Source organism: Trichomycterus rosablanca, chromosome 7, assembly GCF_030014385.1.
Source record: "Trichomycterus rosablanca isolate fTriRos1 chromosome 7, fTriRos1.hap1, whole genome shotgun sequence".
Taxonomy (NCBI): domain Eukaryota; kingdom Metazoa; phylum Chordata; class Actinopteri; order Siluriformes; family Trichomycteridae; genus Trichomycterus; species Trichomycterus rosablanca.
In genome coordinates, this window is record NC_085994.1 from 6,794,064 (window position 1) to 6,812,144 (window position 18,081).

The 18,081-nt window shown below is 39.6% G+C and overlaps 1 protein-coding gene across 3 annotated transcripts in view; it reads right to left on the reverse strand.

Annotated features, from left to right (window-relative positions):
- The window catches only part of commd10 (COMM domain containing 10), a 62,720-nt gene extending 46,952 nt beyond the window's left edge, over window positions 1–15,768 (reverse strand). For 2 of the 3 annotated variants that reach the window (XM_062998316.1, XM_062998317.1), the window contains exons 1-5: window positions 15,586–15,768; window positions 10,870–10,960; window positions 9,360–9,470; window positions 8,696–8,851; window positions 4,272–4,385 (exon numbers count right to left, since the gene is read on the reverse strand). In XM_062998316.1, the coding sequence (XP_062854386.1) occupies window positions 4,272–4,385; window positions 8,696–8,851; window positions 9,360–9,470; window positions 10,870–10,960; window positions 15,586–15,614 (501 nt within the window). In that variant the 5' untranslated portion in view covers window positions 15,615–15,768. Of the gene's footprint in view, window positions 1–3,226; window positions 3,453–4,271; window positions 4,386–8,695; window positions 8,852–9,359; window positions 9,471–10,869; window positions 10,961–15,585 lie in introns of those variants that run through there. The other variant, XM_062998318.1, reaches the window with a different exon arrangement.
- Between the last annotated feature and the right edge of the window lie 2,313 nt (window positions 15,769–18,081).

Below are 18,081 nucleotides of genomic sequence, written 5' to 3' on the forward strand. Positions count from 1 at the left end.
AACTCCAATATGTACTGTGAAATACTGAAGCAGAGCATGATCCCCTCCCTCCGGAAACTGGGTCGCAGGGCAGTGTTCCAGCATGATAATGACCCCAAACACACCTCTAAGATGGCCACTGCTTTATTGAAGAGGCTGAGGGTAAAGGTGATGGACTGGCCAAGCATGTCTCCAGACCTAAACCCAATAGAACATCTCTGGGGCATCCTCAAGCGGAAGGTGGAGGAGCGCAAAGTCTCGAATATCCGCCAGCTCCGTGATGTCGTCATGGAGGAGTGGAAAAGCATTCCAGTGGCAACCTGTGAAGCTCTGGTAAACTCCATGCCCAGGAGAGTTAAGGCAGTTCTGGGAAATAATGGTGGCCACACAAAATATTGACACTTCAGGAACTTTCACTAAGGGGTGTACTCACTTTTGTTGCCGGTGGTTTAGACATTAATGGCTGTATATTGAGTTATTTTGAGGGAAGAATAAATTTACACTGTTATATAAGCTGCACACAGACTACTTTTCATTGTGTCAAAGTGTCATTTTGTCAGTGTTGTCCCATGAAAAGATATACTTAAATATCTGCAGAAATGTGAGGGGTGTACTCACTTTTGTGATACACTGTACCTAGTTAAATGTAAGTGCAATATAGTTGCAACAAAAAACCATTGTAAAATACCTTGATTTCTACATTCTTACTAATAAAATGTGGGCTAATCTTCATTCAGTTTCAAACCCCGTCACCAAAAAAAGTTGGGACATTTTGTAAAAGGCATTATGAACAAAAAATTGGTAATTTGGTAATTCTCTCGAAACATTATATAATTGACAGTACGGAAAAACAGGCACTCGGACTACGAAGAACGGACTATGTGGGTGGGTTCTTCAAACGCTGTGTAAGGACTATCAGCTCCACTTACCATAAAGAAGCACTTTGTAGTTCTACAATTACTGACTGTAGTCCATCTGTTTTCTGCATGCTTTGTTAGCCCCCTTTCATGCTGTTCTTCAGTGGTCAGGACTCTCCCAGGACCTCTACAGAGCAGGTATTATTTGGGTGGTGGATCATTCTCAGCACTGCAGTGACACTGACATGGTGGTGGTGTGTTAGTGTGTGTTGTGCTGGTATGAGTGGATCAGACACAGCAGTGCTGCTGGAGTTTTTAAACACCTCACAGTCACTGATGGACTGAGAATAGTCCACCAACCAAAAATCCCCAGCCAACAGCGCCCTGCGGGCAGCGTCCTGTGGCCACTGATGAAGGTCTAAAAAAATGACCAACTCAAACAGCAGCAATAGATGAGCGATCGTCTCTGACTTTACATCTACAAGGTGGACCAACTAGGTAGGAGTGTCTAATAGAGTGGACAGTGAGTGGACACGGTATTTAAAAACTCCAGCAGACCAGCACAAGACACACTAACACACCACCACCATGTCATTGTTTGCAGTGCTGAGAATGATCCACCATAATACCTGCTCTGTAGTGGTCCTGTGGGGGTCCTGATCATTGAAGAACAGGCTAAAAAAAGTATGTAAAGAAACAGGTGGACTACAGTCAGTAATTGTAGAACTACAAAGTGATTCTATATGGTAAGTGGAGCTGATAAAATGAACAGTGATTGTAGAAACAAGGAGGTGGTTTTAATGTTATGGCTGATCGGTGTATGTAATAACATATCAGTAATAGAATGTTAATTGTTATTTGTTTTCACCAATATTTCCTCCAGTGATTTGGATAAGTATAAATGTCTTTTCGTTGTATAAGTATCTAGGACATTCAGTTAGAACATGTTTGATGGTGATAAACATTAGGCAGTTTTCACATAGTAAGGATTCTTCCCCCGTCTTAGGAAAATATAGAGAAGTATAGGTGTAAGTTTGGTGTGTCATTAGTCTATAATCTATATTCGGGCAAATTTTACACTACTTGTTTCATGTTTGATCGTTTCATTCAGTTTTCCATTTGCTCTTTATGTGAGAGGCTATTAGGGGTCAGTAATAGAAATGAAGTATGTCACACTTTATGTAAATTACTTCCTTCAATAGGTGTATACAGAAAGTCAGGCAAAGGAAGCATGTGGTGCACCTTGCTTAAGTGCCCAAATTTTCCTTTCCAAATGGCCACCTTGGCAAAGTACTAATTTCAACATGACTCCAGATCGTTCATCATCTGAACAGCTACTAATGCTCCAGTTCTCTCTCAAACATGTATATATAATAGAGTTCAAAAGCTCTTTCATTTCATCTCTTTAATAGTATTCTCTACGAGCACGACACACATGCTGGATATGTTACTATGAGAAAGGATGTACCAATCCCTCAGTTTTAATTTACATTTTCAGCATTTATCAGACGCTTTTATCCAAAGCGACTTACACAATGAGCTGAACACGCTGAACAACTGAGGGTTAAGGGCCTTGCTCAGGAACCCAACAGTGGCAACTTGGTGGTGGCGGGGCTTGAACCGGCAACCTTCTGTTTACTAGTTTAATGTTTACTAGTCCAATACCTTAACCACTGAGCTATCAGTGCCCTAATGTTGTTAATTATTCCACTACTTTTTCATGCTGTGAATTCATGTGATTTTGACTAACAAGACACAGTTAATTCAGGTAAACCGGAACACCAGCTTTTAAGTTCGTTTATTAGGATTTCAATGTCATGTTTTACACTTTTGGTTACCTTCATGACAGGAACGGTAGTTACTCATTACACAATATTCATAAGTTCACAAAGTTATATTGAACACAGTCTTGGACAATTTAGTGTCTCCAATTCACCTCACTTGCATGTCTTCGGACTGTGGGAGGAAACCGGTGCTCCCGGAGGAAACCCACACAGACACGGGGAGAACATGCAAACTTCACACAGAAAGGACCCAGACCGCCCCACCTGGGGATCAAACCCAGGACCTTCTTGCTGTGAGGCGACAGTGCTACCCACCGAGCCACCGTGCTAATAAACGAAATAAACTAAAATAAAATGACACTTTAAAATGCTAAGAGCATTGGATCGAAGCTCTGATATGGAAGTTGCATTAAAAATTAATTGGGACATTAGAAAATATCAAGTTCAATATCAAATTCAATATTATTATTTCAATTTTAATATAAAAACACACAGACACACTGAAGGTGTTAATGACTAAGAATCAAGTATACTATAAATATACTATTTTTCATCCTGCCTAGGGGTGACACAGTGGCTCAGTGGGTAACACTGTCGCCTCACAGCAAGAAGGTCCCGGGTTCGATCCCCAGGTGGGGCGGTCCAGGTTCTTTCTGTGTGGAGTTTGCATGTTCTCCCTGTGTCTGCGTGGGTTTCCTCCAGGAGATCCGGTTTCCTTCCACAGTCCAAAGACGTGCAAGTGAGATGAAACGGAGATACAAAATTGTCTATAACTGTGTTTGATAATAAACTTGTGAACTGATGAATCTTGTTTAACCAGTAACTATGGTTTCTGTAAAACATGACGTTAAAATCCCAATAAATAAATAAATCCATCCTGCCTATGATACTTTAAACAGGATCTTATTCTTTAAATCATTAAAACATTTAAAACAACATAATTTTTATTTTAAAACGTATTTGAAATGTATATAGCCTAAAACGTACATAAACATAAGTAGCATATTCCTATTGATATTCATATTTTATTTGCGCGTCTCTATTACAGCCGTGTGGTAACAGCGCCCCCACTCGATCACTTCAGAAAAATACAACCCAGGATCATTATCTTCGCTCCAAGCTTCTAATGAGCGGTTCCTAACTCTGGCTTTACTGCATGTTAAAATTGTTCTACTCCAACCAAATCAGAACCTAAATTAACTTACTAACCACTAAATGTGTATTCACCCGGTCAAACATAGTGTACTGCCTCAAAAAAGTAAATAAATACAACCAGACTAGTCCATTTCTTCCTGAAAAGAAGAGAGTAAAAATACCTCAGCGCTACTCAACATCTCAGACTGTAACTGGCTTCCTACAGCAAAACAGAGGATTATATTTTTACTTAGATGTTTTCATCTCCCTCGGGCCTGAATTACGCCTGCTTCTTGGCAGTTCAGATCGTCACGGATAAACTAAGAGTCCCTCAGACAGAAGAATTGAATCTATAGAGACAATATTCAGCCACCAAAGCCTCAAGGGCAGTTTTTTAACAAGCTGCTTTTGTGTGAAGACAGACAAACAAGATCAAATTTGCATTCATTTCAAAGCCTGGATGAATCCTGGGAAGATATAAGACTATGTGCACAGACGAGCAGTGTAAAGAGTTTACCTCTGGTTTCTCCACATCTTTGACTCCCAGGTCCAGAACTGCATGTGGAACCTTTAGTTTCGCTTGTGACGACTGGCCCATCTGAAGGTTGAGCTGCCAGCCGACATGCTCCAGCTTAAAAAAAAAAAAGTCATATATTATCTTTATGTTTGTGAGCAAGTGTGACGTAATAGTAAGAACTATGATGCTGACCGAAGTACCCGAGTTCCAGAGATTTGAATACCGACTGGTTTAGGTAGGAGTGTGTAATAGAGTGGACAGTGAGTGGACACGGTATTTAAAAACTCCAGCAGCGCTGCTGTGTCTGATCCATTCATACCAGCACAACACACACTAACACACCACCACCATGTCAGTGTCACTGCAGTGCTGAGAATCATCCACTACCTTAATAATACCTGCTCTGTGGTGGTCCTGTGGGGCTCCTGACCATTGAAGAACAGAGTGAAAGCAGGTTCAAAAAGTATGTAGAGAAACAGATGGACTACAGTCAGTAATTGTAGAACTACAAAGTGCTTCTATATGGTAAGTGGAGCTGATAAAATGGACAGTGAGTGTAGAAACAAGGAGGTGGATTTAATGTTATGGCTGATCAGTGTATTTTCACAGGTAAATTATATTTACAATGGTGGCCAAAACTCCATAAGCACTAGTTAAAATGGTTCTAGTAAGCAAAATTAAAGAGAAACACTTGCATGTTTTTGTATTTGATATGGTCATATATTCTCATTGACCATTTATTTATGGTCAGTAGTTGATTCCAGTTACTTCTGACGAACTACTAGCACTATTTTTGCTACCCATCTGATCATATTGCAGGGGTTTACTGATGACCACAGTAGTGGTTTTACACTTTGCTTTCTTAAATAAGATTTGGTTCAAGTGATCATTTAATCAGGACCTTATTAAATAAATAAAACTGACACTAGAATGGAAGGTTGCAACACGTGTGTAGATAACAATTTATAAAAAAAAAACTGTGATGGTCATTTAAATGGCTTGATGCAATTTTAAATTTGGTGTTTCCTGAGTGTCTAAATAATTAGATAACTGTCAAAGTCTGATAATGTTTGGAGTATTGCACAGACATGTATTTATTAATGCTACTTAATGTTAGGTAATGTTAGCTAGACAAACTGGTGTGCTTTACAATCTGACAGGCAGACTTATATATTGTGCTTTTATTTAATTTAGTGTTACTCTACAAGGACATCCTGAATGCTTTTAGAGTTCACATTTCCCATGTCATGCTTTATCTGCACAGCCCTTAACACAAGGCACAGAGCTACGCACATTTCTCTGACAGTGATTCCAATAGCTATTATAAACTCTGGATTAAAGCCTTTAATAGAGTGTGACGAGATAACACAGAGCCTATAAGGCTTAAAATGATCTCGCCTATGAAAGTCTGACGTTATTAAAAATGGACTGTCAAGGGAAGATTTTAATGCAGAATATAAATAGATAACTTTTAGTAGCCGTCATGTCAAGAGTTGTTTTAGTTTAGGCAAACAGGGGTGAGGGCAGCACGGCAGCTCAGTGGGTAGCGCTGTCGCGTCAGAAAGGGCCTGGGTTAGACTCACCGTTCAGTCTGTGTAGAGTTTCAGTCACGCCAAGTTAAGCTGCTGAAATTGCCTTAAGTGTGTGTGTGTGTGTGTCCTGTGTTGGACTGGTGACCTGTCCGGGCGTTTCCTGCCTTAATCTGACCTATGGCCACTCTGACCAGGATAAAACGTTAGTAAAACAGACAATAAATGGTATAATGGAACCATTTCAGAGTGGAGCCATATAAAAAGACATCAGTTGGTAATTTTACATAATTTGTAATACTATATTGGCTGATGTTTTACATGTCAAGCACGTATTTTTAAATTCTCAGAATGATATGTTGGTCGTGACCCTTGTGCGGGTCACAAGCCAAAAAAATGGGTAGCAGAAAAAAAAACGTAAACTCATTTTAACAGGTACATAAACACAAAATTTCAGGTACATCTTGTAAACAAAGTGGGACCAGATTGCCACAAATTTTATTAATTCATATTTATATTAATATTTATATTTCGTTTGGATTCATTGTTTGTGTTGCATGGGTCGCAGTAAAAATCATGGACCAAATGTGGGTCTCTTAAGGCGCCCAGGTGGAGCAGCGGGATATTCCGCTAGCACACCAGCACCGAGTTTCTGAACTCCTCGGTTCAAAACTCTGTGTTGCCACCGGTCGGCTGGGCGCCATCTGGTGGGCATAATTGGCAGTGCCTGCAGCAGATACTAATTGGCCACCATATCTGCAGGGTGGGGGCCGGACTATGTGTGGGTGGGTGGGTGGGCCTTCATACTCTGTGTAGGGACCCTGATTGGCGAAAGAGACGCCTGTGCAGAATGCAGGGGCGAGAAGAGGAGGGCTGTGCACGTGTCGGAAGAGGTGTGTACAGCGACGTGCTCTCCTTGGATGCAATCTTGTATCTCTGGTAGCAACGGAAGACAAAATTGAGTGCGCTAAATCAGGAGGAATATGGAGAGAAAATAAAAAAATAAAATAAAATAAAAAGTTGGTCGCTTACAAAAAAAGGTTTGAAAAACCCTTTTTAAGAGAACTTAAACAGTCTCTGTAGTTCCACATTTAGTCTGTGGTATTTCTCTAGTTTCCTTTCTTATGGATGTTACAATCACGCAAGAGCCGCAGCTGCTTCCACTGCTTTTTTGCATTCCTTTATTCTTTCAACTATTACAAAATACATTGGTATTATGTCATTTATTTCACACGACTTTAGTTTTCAAGTTTCTGACTACTATCTATTAAAATAATTCATAAATTTGGGGGCGGTTGCACAACTGGTTCTCAACTTGAATATATTATCATATAATATATTATAATATATTAACAGCTGACTACAGCCTTTATGCAACAAACAAAACATGCCTAGACACACTGACGGCTTCGTTGGTATAAAAAAAATATATATATATATATTTTATTTTTTTTCCCCATTTCAGGCTTTATTTCATATTAACCACTAGGCTGTGCTCAAGACAAGGGGACATGGAGTGGCAACCAGACCAAAGAGACGGACATATTTTGGTAGTCCCACCTTTTAATGGACTATTAGCTTTAATATTTGTTTCAAATCTACATTAACAATGCTGATTTAGCTCTGCTGATGGTATATATGATATACTGTATATGTAACTGTTCAACATTACCGCTGATGATGAAAATTAACAAACAATTGCTTTTGGTTTTTATTTGCATTTCAAATACTGTCCAAAAATTTCTGGAATTGATGTTTCTAGAACAAATGTTTTTTAAAATCCGTTTTTAATTTCATTATTATACACCGACTAGGCATAACATTATAACCACTGACAAGTGAAGTGAATAGCACTGATTATCTCTTCATCACGGCACCTGTTAGTGGGTGGGATATATTAGGCAGCAACATTTTATCCTCAAAGTTGATGTTAGAAGCAGGAAAAATGGGCGAGCGTGAGGATTTGAGTGAGTCTGGCAAGGCCAAATTGTGATGGCTAGACGCCTGGGTCAGAGTATCTCCAAAACTGCAGCTCTTGTGGGGTGTTCGCAGTCTGCAGTGGTCAGCATCTATCAAAAGTGGTCCAAGGAAGGAACAGTGGTAAACTGGCGACAGGGTCATGGGAGGCCAAGGCTCACTGATGCACGTGGGGAGTGAAGGCTGGCCCGTGTGGTCCGATCCAACAGACGAGCTACTGTAGCTCAAACTGCTGAAGAAGTTAATGCTGGTTCTGATAGAAAGGTGTCAGAATACACAGTGCATCACAGTTGCAGGGCTATTTTGGCAGAAAAATGGGGACCAACACAATATTAGGAAGGTGGTCATAATGTTATGCCTAAACGGTGTATGTAAGTGTTATTATAAGTCAAAAAGAAATCAAAGCTAACGTGCAATGGAATAATATTAAATAAAACAACAAAAGTGGTTAAATACTTGTTCCGCAGTTTACAAAGAATAATATGACTTTTAAATATTTACACAAAATAGTTTAGAAAATGACAGGTTTTCATTAACTGCATCACAAACACTTCATTATGTTACTATCTGGTACATAGATTTATTTACACCCACCATTCAAATAAACTTTGTATAATTTTTAAATACATTAATGTCAATACTTGGAGGAGTGATCAGAAAGTGTCTACTTATAAAGAGAAAGATTAACACACACTGTACATGAAAAATAGCTCGAGTCTCTATCTGCATTTAAAAATCCCAACAACACTCCTGCACCTAATACACTCATACCAAAAAACACTCAGTACCACATTGTTATTTTAGTGTCTCTGCAGTACTCAGAAAGGTCCACCACCCAAACAGCATCTGGTCAGTGTGGCTCCTGTGGGGTCCCTTGTAATTGATAAAGAAAGTGCACATGAAAATAAAAAAACTCACCTTTTTGGGTGCAAATATACTTTGTCTGATCTTCTCTACTACATCAGGTCCTGCTGTAGCCCAGGCTTGAGAAAACACTTCCGCCTGGTCCGGGGCAACATGAATATTTTCAAGCTGCTGCTTCAGGGATGCTGGTTTAATATTGTGATACACAGCCTATAGAAAAGAAGAGCAGGGAATCTCTCAAATGCAGGTTACATGTAAAATAATAATCATAATAATTAGTCTTTCAAAACCCACAGAACCAGTATTACATTACTAAATACTCCTAAGTCCAAAAAGATCTAAAAAATCCACTGCCAAACATTTTAATTTAACAAGTTTTAAAACACAGGCTTTATATGCTGAAAAAAAATCTTTTATGTGATTATTATAGTTTCAAATCCTTTAAATAAGAGAGAATTCTAAATTCCTGAATGTAAACAATTTCCTGTGTTTTAAAATGTACTTGTTTGTATTTAGCAGACGCTTTTAGCCAAAGCGACTTACAGTATGGTGAAAGCAATTGAGGGTTAAGGGCCTTGCTCAAGAGCCCAACAGTGGCAGGCAGTGGGGCTTAAACAAGCAACCTTTTGATGACTAGTCCAGTACCTTAACCACTAGGCTACAACTGCCCTGATTAACATCATGTTATTTGAAATGATTCTCAACTAATACTACCAACCTGTTCTAATAAAAATGATGCCGTCTCCAGCACCAGGTGAAGAGCTTGCTTCTCCAAAGCCAAGGCAGCTTGTAATTTCTGCTCCTCATCTTCACTGAAGGAGCGCTCACCCTGAGATGGAAAGCGAACACAGAGTTTGTTTACTTTAAACAACTACGCTCAGCAAAATACCAAATGTTTAAAAACACTATGAAAGCAACCCTTCAAAGTTATCCTAGTCGTATTCACAGGACAGTACAGGGCCAACTGGGGGTTTGTGGGCACTGATTGAGTAAAATCAATCAGTTAGATATTTTCTGTCTTTTTATTTCATTTAACGTCACAGTGGGTCTGGTTTCCCTGGAATTACTGAGAACAATGTAGTAACACGCCCCAGTCAGGATCCCAATCCATTGCAGGGCATCACACACTGTTTGTAAATCAACCATCCCTCATGCAGGCATCTCGACCAGCCGACAAAGGCCACGATGGCAGCAGCAATGTGGAACTTTTCAACCTCCCTTCCTCCCTCTAACTATGTCTGTAAAACACCCAACCAGGTCACAGCTCCTAGTGTGTTACATCCCATATTGAAAGCAGTTTGTATTAATGAACTTAATTAGTTGACCTTGATTTGAAATTAATTTTCTTCAGAATTAGTAAAGTGTGTATTTTAGCCACCGTGCTGCCCTTGCCCCTGTATCAGTAAGATATATATATATATATCGTTCCTGTCATGAATGTAACCAAAGTGTAAACATGAAGTTAAAATCCTAATAAACACACAAACTGATACAGTACTTGCATAACAATATTTACAGGGCTATTTACAGTAAATTCAGAAAGTATTCAGACCCCTTGTTTTTTCTGCACTCTTTATTATATTGTGGATATAATTTTTAATGAATAGAATTGCCATGTTTACCCATAAATCTACACCTAATCACTATGGTAATGGTATGGTATGCTAACCTAATACGACAAAGTGAGAGTTTTTTACAGGTAAAAATTCATTGAAACATTGAAAACTGAAACCAGTTATACAGTAAAGTATTCAGACCCTTTACTAAATACTTAATAGAAGCCCAATTGGCAGCAGTTTTTCTTGGATATGTCTTTACAAGCTTACAAGCAAAGGATCTGAATACATTCAAGAATAAGAAAAACTCGGGTTTTATTTTTAATTCTTTAATGAATTCATTTTTGAAAAAGTAAAACTTACTTACTCATTATTGGTGATTAAGTGTAGACTGATGGGTAAAAATGGGACTGTAATGAAATAAATTTGACAACATAATAAAAATAAAAAAAAGTCAAGGGGTCTGAATACTTACTAAATCCACAGTAAGTAATATTGTGGTATGTGCGGTTACATAAGCAGGGGGGGAAAAAACAGAAAGAAAAGGAAACGGGTGAATGAGTGAGTAAGCACTTACGGATTATATTAGATACTGTCACACTGTGTAATTATTCCTCACAGTGAGCCCCCATATGAGCAAAAACAAAGTGACAGTAAATTGGGTTTTCATACCTTGAGATGAAGTTTCTGCAGAATACGTGAGAGAAGTCTGGACAGTTTATTCGCATCAATAGTATTGATGTAATTTACTGCCTCTTTAATACTGTGAGGAAAAAGTGATTTATTTTTTAACACACTTAAATACACGTATTTTCTAGTCTACACTGTGAGTCAATAAGGGACCTCTATACCTTTGCCTATAACTTTGGCAACTTTCAAAGTTCTTTTACTGTTGGACACAACAACGTGGTCATTTTACTTATTAAAAATTTTGGTTACCCACCAGCGCCAAGATTCTGATCACCACGGTTCAAATCTCGACTCTGCTACCGGTCGGCTGGCCGCCATCTAGTGGGCACAATTGGCAGTGCCTGCAGCAGACAAAAATTGGCCACCCTGTCTGCTGGGTGGGAAAATGACCGGACTAAGTGGGTGAGGTCTTTAAACACTGTGCAAGGACCCTGGTTAGCAGGCCAAAGCCTCATGTGCGAATCCACCGAAGCATTGGCGTAAAAGAAGGGGTCCGCAAAGACTGCGCATGCGTCGGAGAGGGCGTGAGAAGCAATATACCCTCCTTGAACGCAATCGGGATCCCCAGCAGCGGAAGGCGCTATTTGACTACACTAAAATCGGGAGAAAAAGGGAGTAAATGCATAAATAAATAGAAAAAATAATGGTTACCATTTCAACCATTTGTGTTTTCACTCAGCAGCAGCAGACAACAATATTGTAACACGAGATAAAATGGTTTTACCACTAAGGACAATATCGTAATTGAGAACTTAAGTTTAAGCAGTATCTGCTTAAAAGTTATATATTGTAAGAGAATTTCCAAGGAAAAACTGAACTAAAAATGAAATTTGAATTAAAAATTTGCTGCATAAGATCTACGAAACTGGTAGCTATAAAAGACGAAAGCAAAGCAGCTGACCAAAAAGCGTGCGTACCTATGACAGCACAGAGCAAGTTTAAGAACTAGTGCTCAGCCAAGGTTATGGTCAAAGGTACATAGGTCCTTATTTTGACTCAACATACAGAAATTCATATTATCATTTTATACAGTGCACATAGCAACATTACAAAGAGTACATTTGATTGCACATTTTAACCCCTATAGAAGCTGCATTACATTTCAAGATTTTTTTTAAAGCTTATTTATGTTATGGAGGTTTTAATTCAGTGGTATTTTTACTGGTTGTAGAAAGCCGGACCCCCTTGTGTTTGATAAAGTTACAAAGTTGCCTTGATCAGTCACTAATGACAGCTGTTTATTATTGTTAAAGTAATTTCATATTTTAATAATATTATAAAATTATTTCATAAATGAAAACATATACCAACATATTACTCTATATCCACAAGTATCATGGGTTGTTGCACATTCCTTCAAAAGTCATGAGCAACAATATTCAGCTTCCACTCTAATGGCAAACATTGATGTGCGTGTCCTCATTTACAACGATCTTGACCAGGTTCCAGACTGCCTCTGGAAGCCAGGCTGGCACATTAACTCACATAAGGCACAGTGCCACAGGACTCTGATGCAATGTGTTCTCTGAAATGATGAATTGTGCCTTCCAATCTTCCAATCTAACAATTCAAAAGAAGGTTTTCCCATGCCAGAAAAACACTAACCTCCTGAACAAGAGGAATAATGATATTGTTTGGGTTAGGACACTCTGTTCCATTGAAGTGAATGAGCCTGAGGATTTTGTGCTTTTAGTGTTGTGGCAACAGATTTAAAAAAGGGAATCCAGACAAAATACACGGTCCATTAAGAAATGGCTTGCCGAGTTTGGTGTTGGAAAAACTTGACCTCAACCCCATTAAACCTCTTCAGATGAACAGGAACACAGGCCTTACCCCTCAACACTAGTGTGGCCACAAAGTAGGCATTTTTATTCATTTGCAACAAGAAATATGTTGTACACATCACCATAATACATACACTATATTGCCAAAAGTATTTACTCACCCATCCAAATCATTGAATTCAGGTGTTATGGTCACAGGTGTATAAAACCAAGCACCTAGGCATGCAGACTGCTTCTACAAACATTAGTGAAAGAATAGGGCGCTCTCAGGAGCTCAGTGAATTCAAGCATGGTACCGTGATAGCATGCCACCTGTGCAACAAGTCCAGTCATGAAATTTCCCCGCTTCTAAATATTCCACAGTCGACTATCAGTGGTATTATAACAAAGTGGAAGCGACTGGGAACGACAGCAACTCAGCCACCGAGTGGTAGGCTTCATGTGGCCTTCAGATTAGCTGAAGAACAGTGCGTATAGAGCTTCATGGAATGGGTTTCCATGGCCGAGCAGCTGCACCCAAGCCTTACATCACCAAGCACAATGCAAAGCGTCGGATGCAGTGGTGTAAAGCACGCCGCCACTGGACTCTAGAGCAGTGGAGACGTGTTCTCTGGAGTGACAAATCACGCATCTCCGTCTGGCAATCTGATAGACGAGTCTGGGTTTGGCGGTTGCCAGGAGAACGGTACTCGTCTGACTGCATTGTGCCAAGTGTAAAGTTTGGTGGAGGGGGGATTATGGTGTGGGGTTTTTCAAGAGTTGGGCTCGGCCCCTTAGTTCCAGTGAAAGGAACTCTTAATGCTTCAGCATACCAAGAGATTTTGGACAATTTAATGCTCCCAACTTTGGGGATGGCCCCTTCCTGTTCCAAAACGACTGCGCACCAGTGCACAAAGCAAGGTCCATAAAGACATGGATGGGCGAGTTTGGTGTGGAAGAACTTGACTGGCCTGCACAGAGTCCTGACCTCAACCCGACACCTTTGGGATGAATTAGAGCGGAGACTGCGAGCCAGGCCTTCTCGTCCAACATCAGTGTCTGACCTCACAAATGCGCTTCTGGAAGAATTAGGGCTGTCGCGCTAACCGCAATTTTGAAATATCGCGGTATAGACCAGCCAACCGCAGGGCATGCTGGACAACCGCAACACCGCGATATTCACGTTTTTTTCTTTCTTTCTTCTCCTTTTTTTTATTGTTGCAGGTCCATCTTGTTTTATACGCTTACATTCGTGCGTAATAAATGTTAAATAAATTCGTAATGAAAATGAGCTAGGAGCGACATTTTCCCGCAACCTGTTCTCATGCGTTGCTGCTGAGTGTCAGGCTTTGTGTTTTAAAATGTAAACAATCGCAACAGGAATTATAGGCAAGTTTATTAATGATTAAATTGAGTTCACACTCAATAAATACTTGTAATTTAGACTATATTCAAACAGCCTCGGCGTACTAAAACACTTAATGACGGTTAATATGGCATTGCAGCCTGCAGATTCTCTCTTGCTGGCTTGCTGGAATTATTTAAATGCATTTTTTCGTTGAATAAAAATGTATTGAAACGAATAATAACTTGAAATGTAGTATATATTGTTATGTTAATTATACCTACTAAATAGATGGTTAATAGTGGCACGATAACCAGGCTAGACTTTCTCTGATCTCTAAAGTCGCATGCAGGTTCAGTACATCTACAGTGTATTAATGCAACGAGCACCATCAGAGAGAGTTTTAGTACCGAGGGGAACATCGCTACCCCACTCAGATCCTCTCTAAAACACATCAGATGAACGTGTTGGTTCTTCTAGCGCGCATGATAACGCAGGTTTAAACTCTTACAGACTTTATTCTTTATTCTATTTTTTTTACCATATTTTGATTAGATGTGCATTTAAAATATTTAGCCTAAACACTTTTTTTTTTGTTTCACAGTGTATATCTAACCTAGGCTAGAAGCTAAATTTAAACCTTTTTTTAATAGAGAAAAGACGCGCATCCCTGCTCTGTTCTGTATTTAACAATAAACACGCATTTCATTGGTCTTAAAGCCGTCTCATCTTTGTCATTATAAAGCAATAATATACCGAATCATAGCCTAACAATAAAGCTTGTTTATATAGCTCTAAAATCCAGATCAATTAAGTAATTTTCAAAAACAACAAAAAAATGGCGATATAACCGCATACCGCGATATTGAGACAGGCTGAATACCGCAAGGGGAAATTCTGTCACCGCGACAGCCCTAGGAAGAATGTACTATGAACTTTATAAATATTGGTACGTTTATTCCGTTAGTTTTACGACGGTCCCTAACTCGTTAGTTGCAGAGGGAGCTTGGCCAGCCGTTTAGATTTTTCTATAAATCAGTCACCTATTCTTTTATTTAACATAAAATTAGTGTAATTAGTGTGTTAAGCATTTGTATTTGCCTTTGACACTGTAAACTGAGTGAGTATTATGTGTAATTACGAGAATGTATCACTTGAATGCCGAATGTTAAACGAATATTAAATATGAAACTAACTTTAACGCAGTCAGTTACAGATCATTAACACATTCATCGATTTTCCCCGCAGAAATGCTTAATAAAATCTACTTTATAACCATCCTGACGTCTTTCAGCCAGAACATCCAGCTTTTGTAGCTGCTAATCAACACAAGCCTGGTTTTTAACAATTACACTCGTTTGTATTTACAGTGTTTACCTGCTGTTCAGAGCTTTACTGGACTGAGAGCTGCAGAAGATTCTTATCCCTGGTTTTGTTTACAAACTGACTGTATTCAGTTCTGCTGTGCTTTGCTGTTCAACCAAACACTTTACCTAATGCTAAAAGCTAAGTGCTAACATGTACACTGACTATAACGATAAACTCATCAATAAAAACACAGCACGTCCTTATAATTCTGGCTCCACTTACCTTTGTGTTTCTTTTACTATTAAAGCCATGTTTCTCTGTCATCTAGCTATAATTTAACTTATAGTGGTTTTCCAGGGACCATTGGGCGAATCCCAAATACCTCTCTACTGAGAAAAGTCAACTACACAACTGTAGCGTATAGTCCATTATGTCCTACACTATGTAGTGCGCCTATGTAGGGAGATAAAAGCGAATTGGAATGTAACCTGCCAGCCGTGAGTGTTGTTACTTCCTAGTTAGCGTCCACGTGTCTTCTATCACATGACTGATTATTTTGTTAGGCTCTAGAATTTTTTCTATTAATTATTTACTATAGATTTGATAAAAGACAAACACAATATTTGAATGGTAATGTATGTTATTTACAAATGTCGCTATAATTTAAAATGTAGTGATTTTGTTTATTAGTGTTTTTAAATGTATTAAAATTCTAAAAAATTAAAGTTCTACAATAACTGACTGTAGTCCATCTATTTCACTGCATGCTTTGTTAGCCCCCTTTCATGCTGTTCTTCAATGGTCAGGACCACCACAGAGCAGGTATTATTTAGGTGGTGGATGATTCTCAGCACTGCAGTGACACTGACATGATGGTGGTGTGTTAGTGTGTGTTGTGCTGGTATGAGTGGATCAGACACAGCAGCGCTGATGGAGTTTTTAAACACCTCACTTTCACTGCTGGACTGAGAATAGTCCACCAACCAAAAATATCTATCCTGTGACCACTGATGAAGGTCTAAAAGATGACCAATACAAACAGCAGCAATAGATGAGCGATCGTCTCTGACTTTACATCTACGAGGTGAACCAACTAGGTAGGAGTGTCTAACAGAGTGGACAGTGAGTGTACACGGTATTTAAAAACTCCAGCAGCGCTGCTGTGTCTGATCCACTCATACCAGCACAACACACACTAACACACCACCACCATATGTCAGTCTCACTGCAGTGCTGAGAATGATCCACCACCCAAATAATACCTGCTCTGTGGTGGTCCTTTGGGGGTCCTGACCGTTGAAGAACAAAAAGTATGTAGAGAAATACAGTGGGGTCAAAAAGTATTTAGTCAGCCACTGATTGTGCAGGTTCTCCTACTTAGAAAGATGAGAGAGGTCTGTAATTGTCATCATAGGTACACTTCAACTATGAGAGACAAAATTAGAAAAAAAAAATCCAGGAAATCACATTGTAGGATTTTTAAAGAATTTATTTGTAAATGATGGTGGAAAATAAGTATTTGGTCAATAACAAACAAGCAAGATTTCTGGCTCTCACAGACCTGTAACTTCTTCTTTAAGAAGCTCTTCTGTCCTCCACTCGTTACCTGTATTAATGGCACCTGTTTGACCTCGTTATCTGTATAAAAGACACCTGTCCACAGCCTCAAACAGTCAGACTCCAAACTCAACCATGGCCAAGACCAAAGAGCTGTCGAAGGACACCAGGAAGAAAATTGTAGACCTGCACCAGGCTGGGAAGAGTAAATCTACAATAGGCAAGCAGGTTGGTGTGAATAAATCAACTGTAAGAGCAATTGTAAGAAAATGGAAGACATACAAGACCATTGATAATCTCCCGTGGGGTCAAGATCTCATCCCGTGGGGTCAAAATGATCATGAGAATGGTGAGCAAAAATCCCAGAACTACACAGAGGGACCTGATGAATGACCTGCAGAGAGCTGGGACCAAAGTAACAAAGGCTACCATCAGTAACACACTATGCCGAGAGGGACTCAAATCCTGCAGTGCCAGGCGTGTCCCCCTGCTTAAGCCAGTACATGTCCAGGCCCGTCTGAAGTTTGCCAGAGAGCATATGGATGATCCAGAAGAAGATTGGGAGAATATCATGTGGTCAGATGAAACCAAAATGGAACTTTTTGGTATAAACTCAACTCGTCGTGTTTGGAGGAAGAAGAATGCTGAGTTGCACACCATACCTACTGTGAAGCATGGGGGTGGAAACATCATGCTTTGGGGCTGTTTTTCTGCAAAGGGGACAGGACGACTGATCCGTGTTAAGGGAAGAATGAACGGGGCCGTGTATCGTGAGATTTTAAGCCAAAACCTCCTTCTATCAGTGAGAGCATTGAAGATGGAACGTGGCTGGGTCTTCCAGCATGACAATGATCCCAAACACACCGCTCGGGCAACGAAGGAGTGGCTCCGTAAAAAGCATTTCAAGGTCCTGGAGTGGCCTAGCCAGTCTCCAGACCTCAACCCCATAGAAAATTTGTGGAGTCCGTGTTGCCCAGCGACAGCCCCAAAACATCACTGCTCTAGAGGAGATCTGCATGGAGGAATGGGCCAAAATACCAGCTACAGTGTGTGCAAACCTGGTGAAGACTTACAGGAAACGTTTGACCTCTGTCATTGCCAACAAAGGTTATGTTACAAAGTACAGTATTGAGTTGAACTTTTGTTATTGACCAAATACTTATTTTCCACCATAATTTACAAAAAAATTCTTTAAAAATCCTACAATGTGATTTCCTGGAT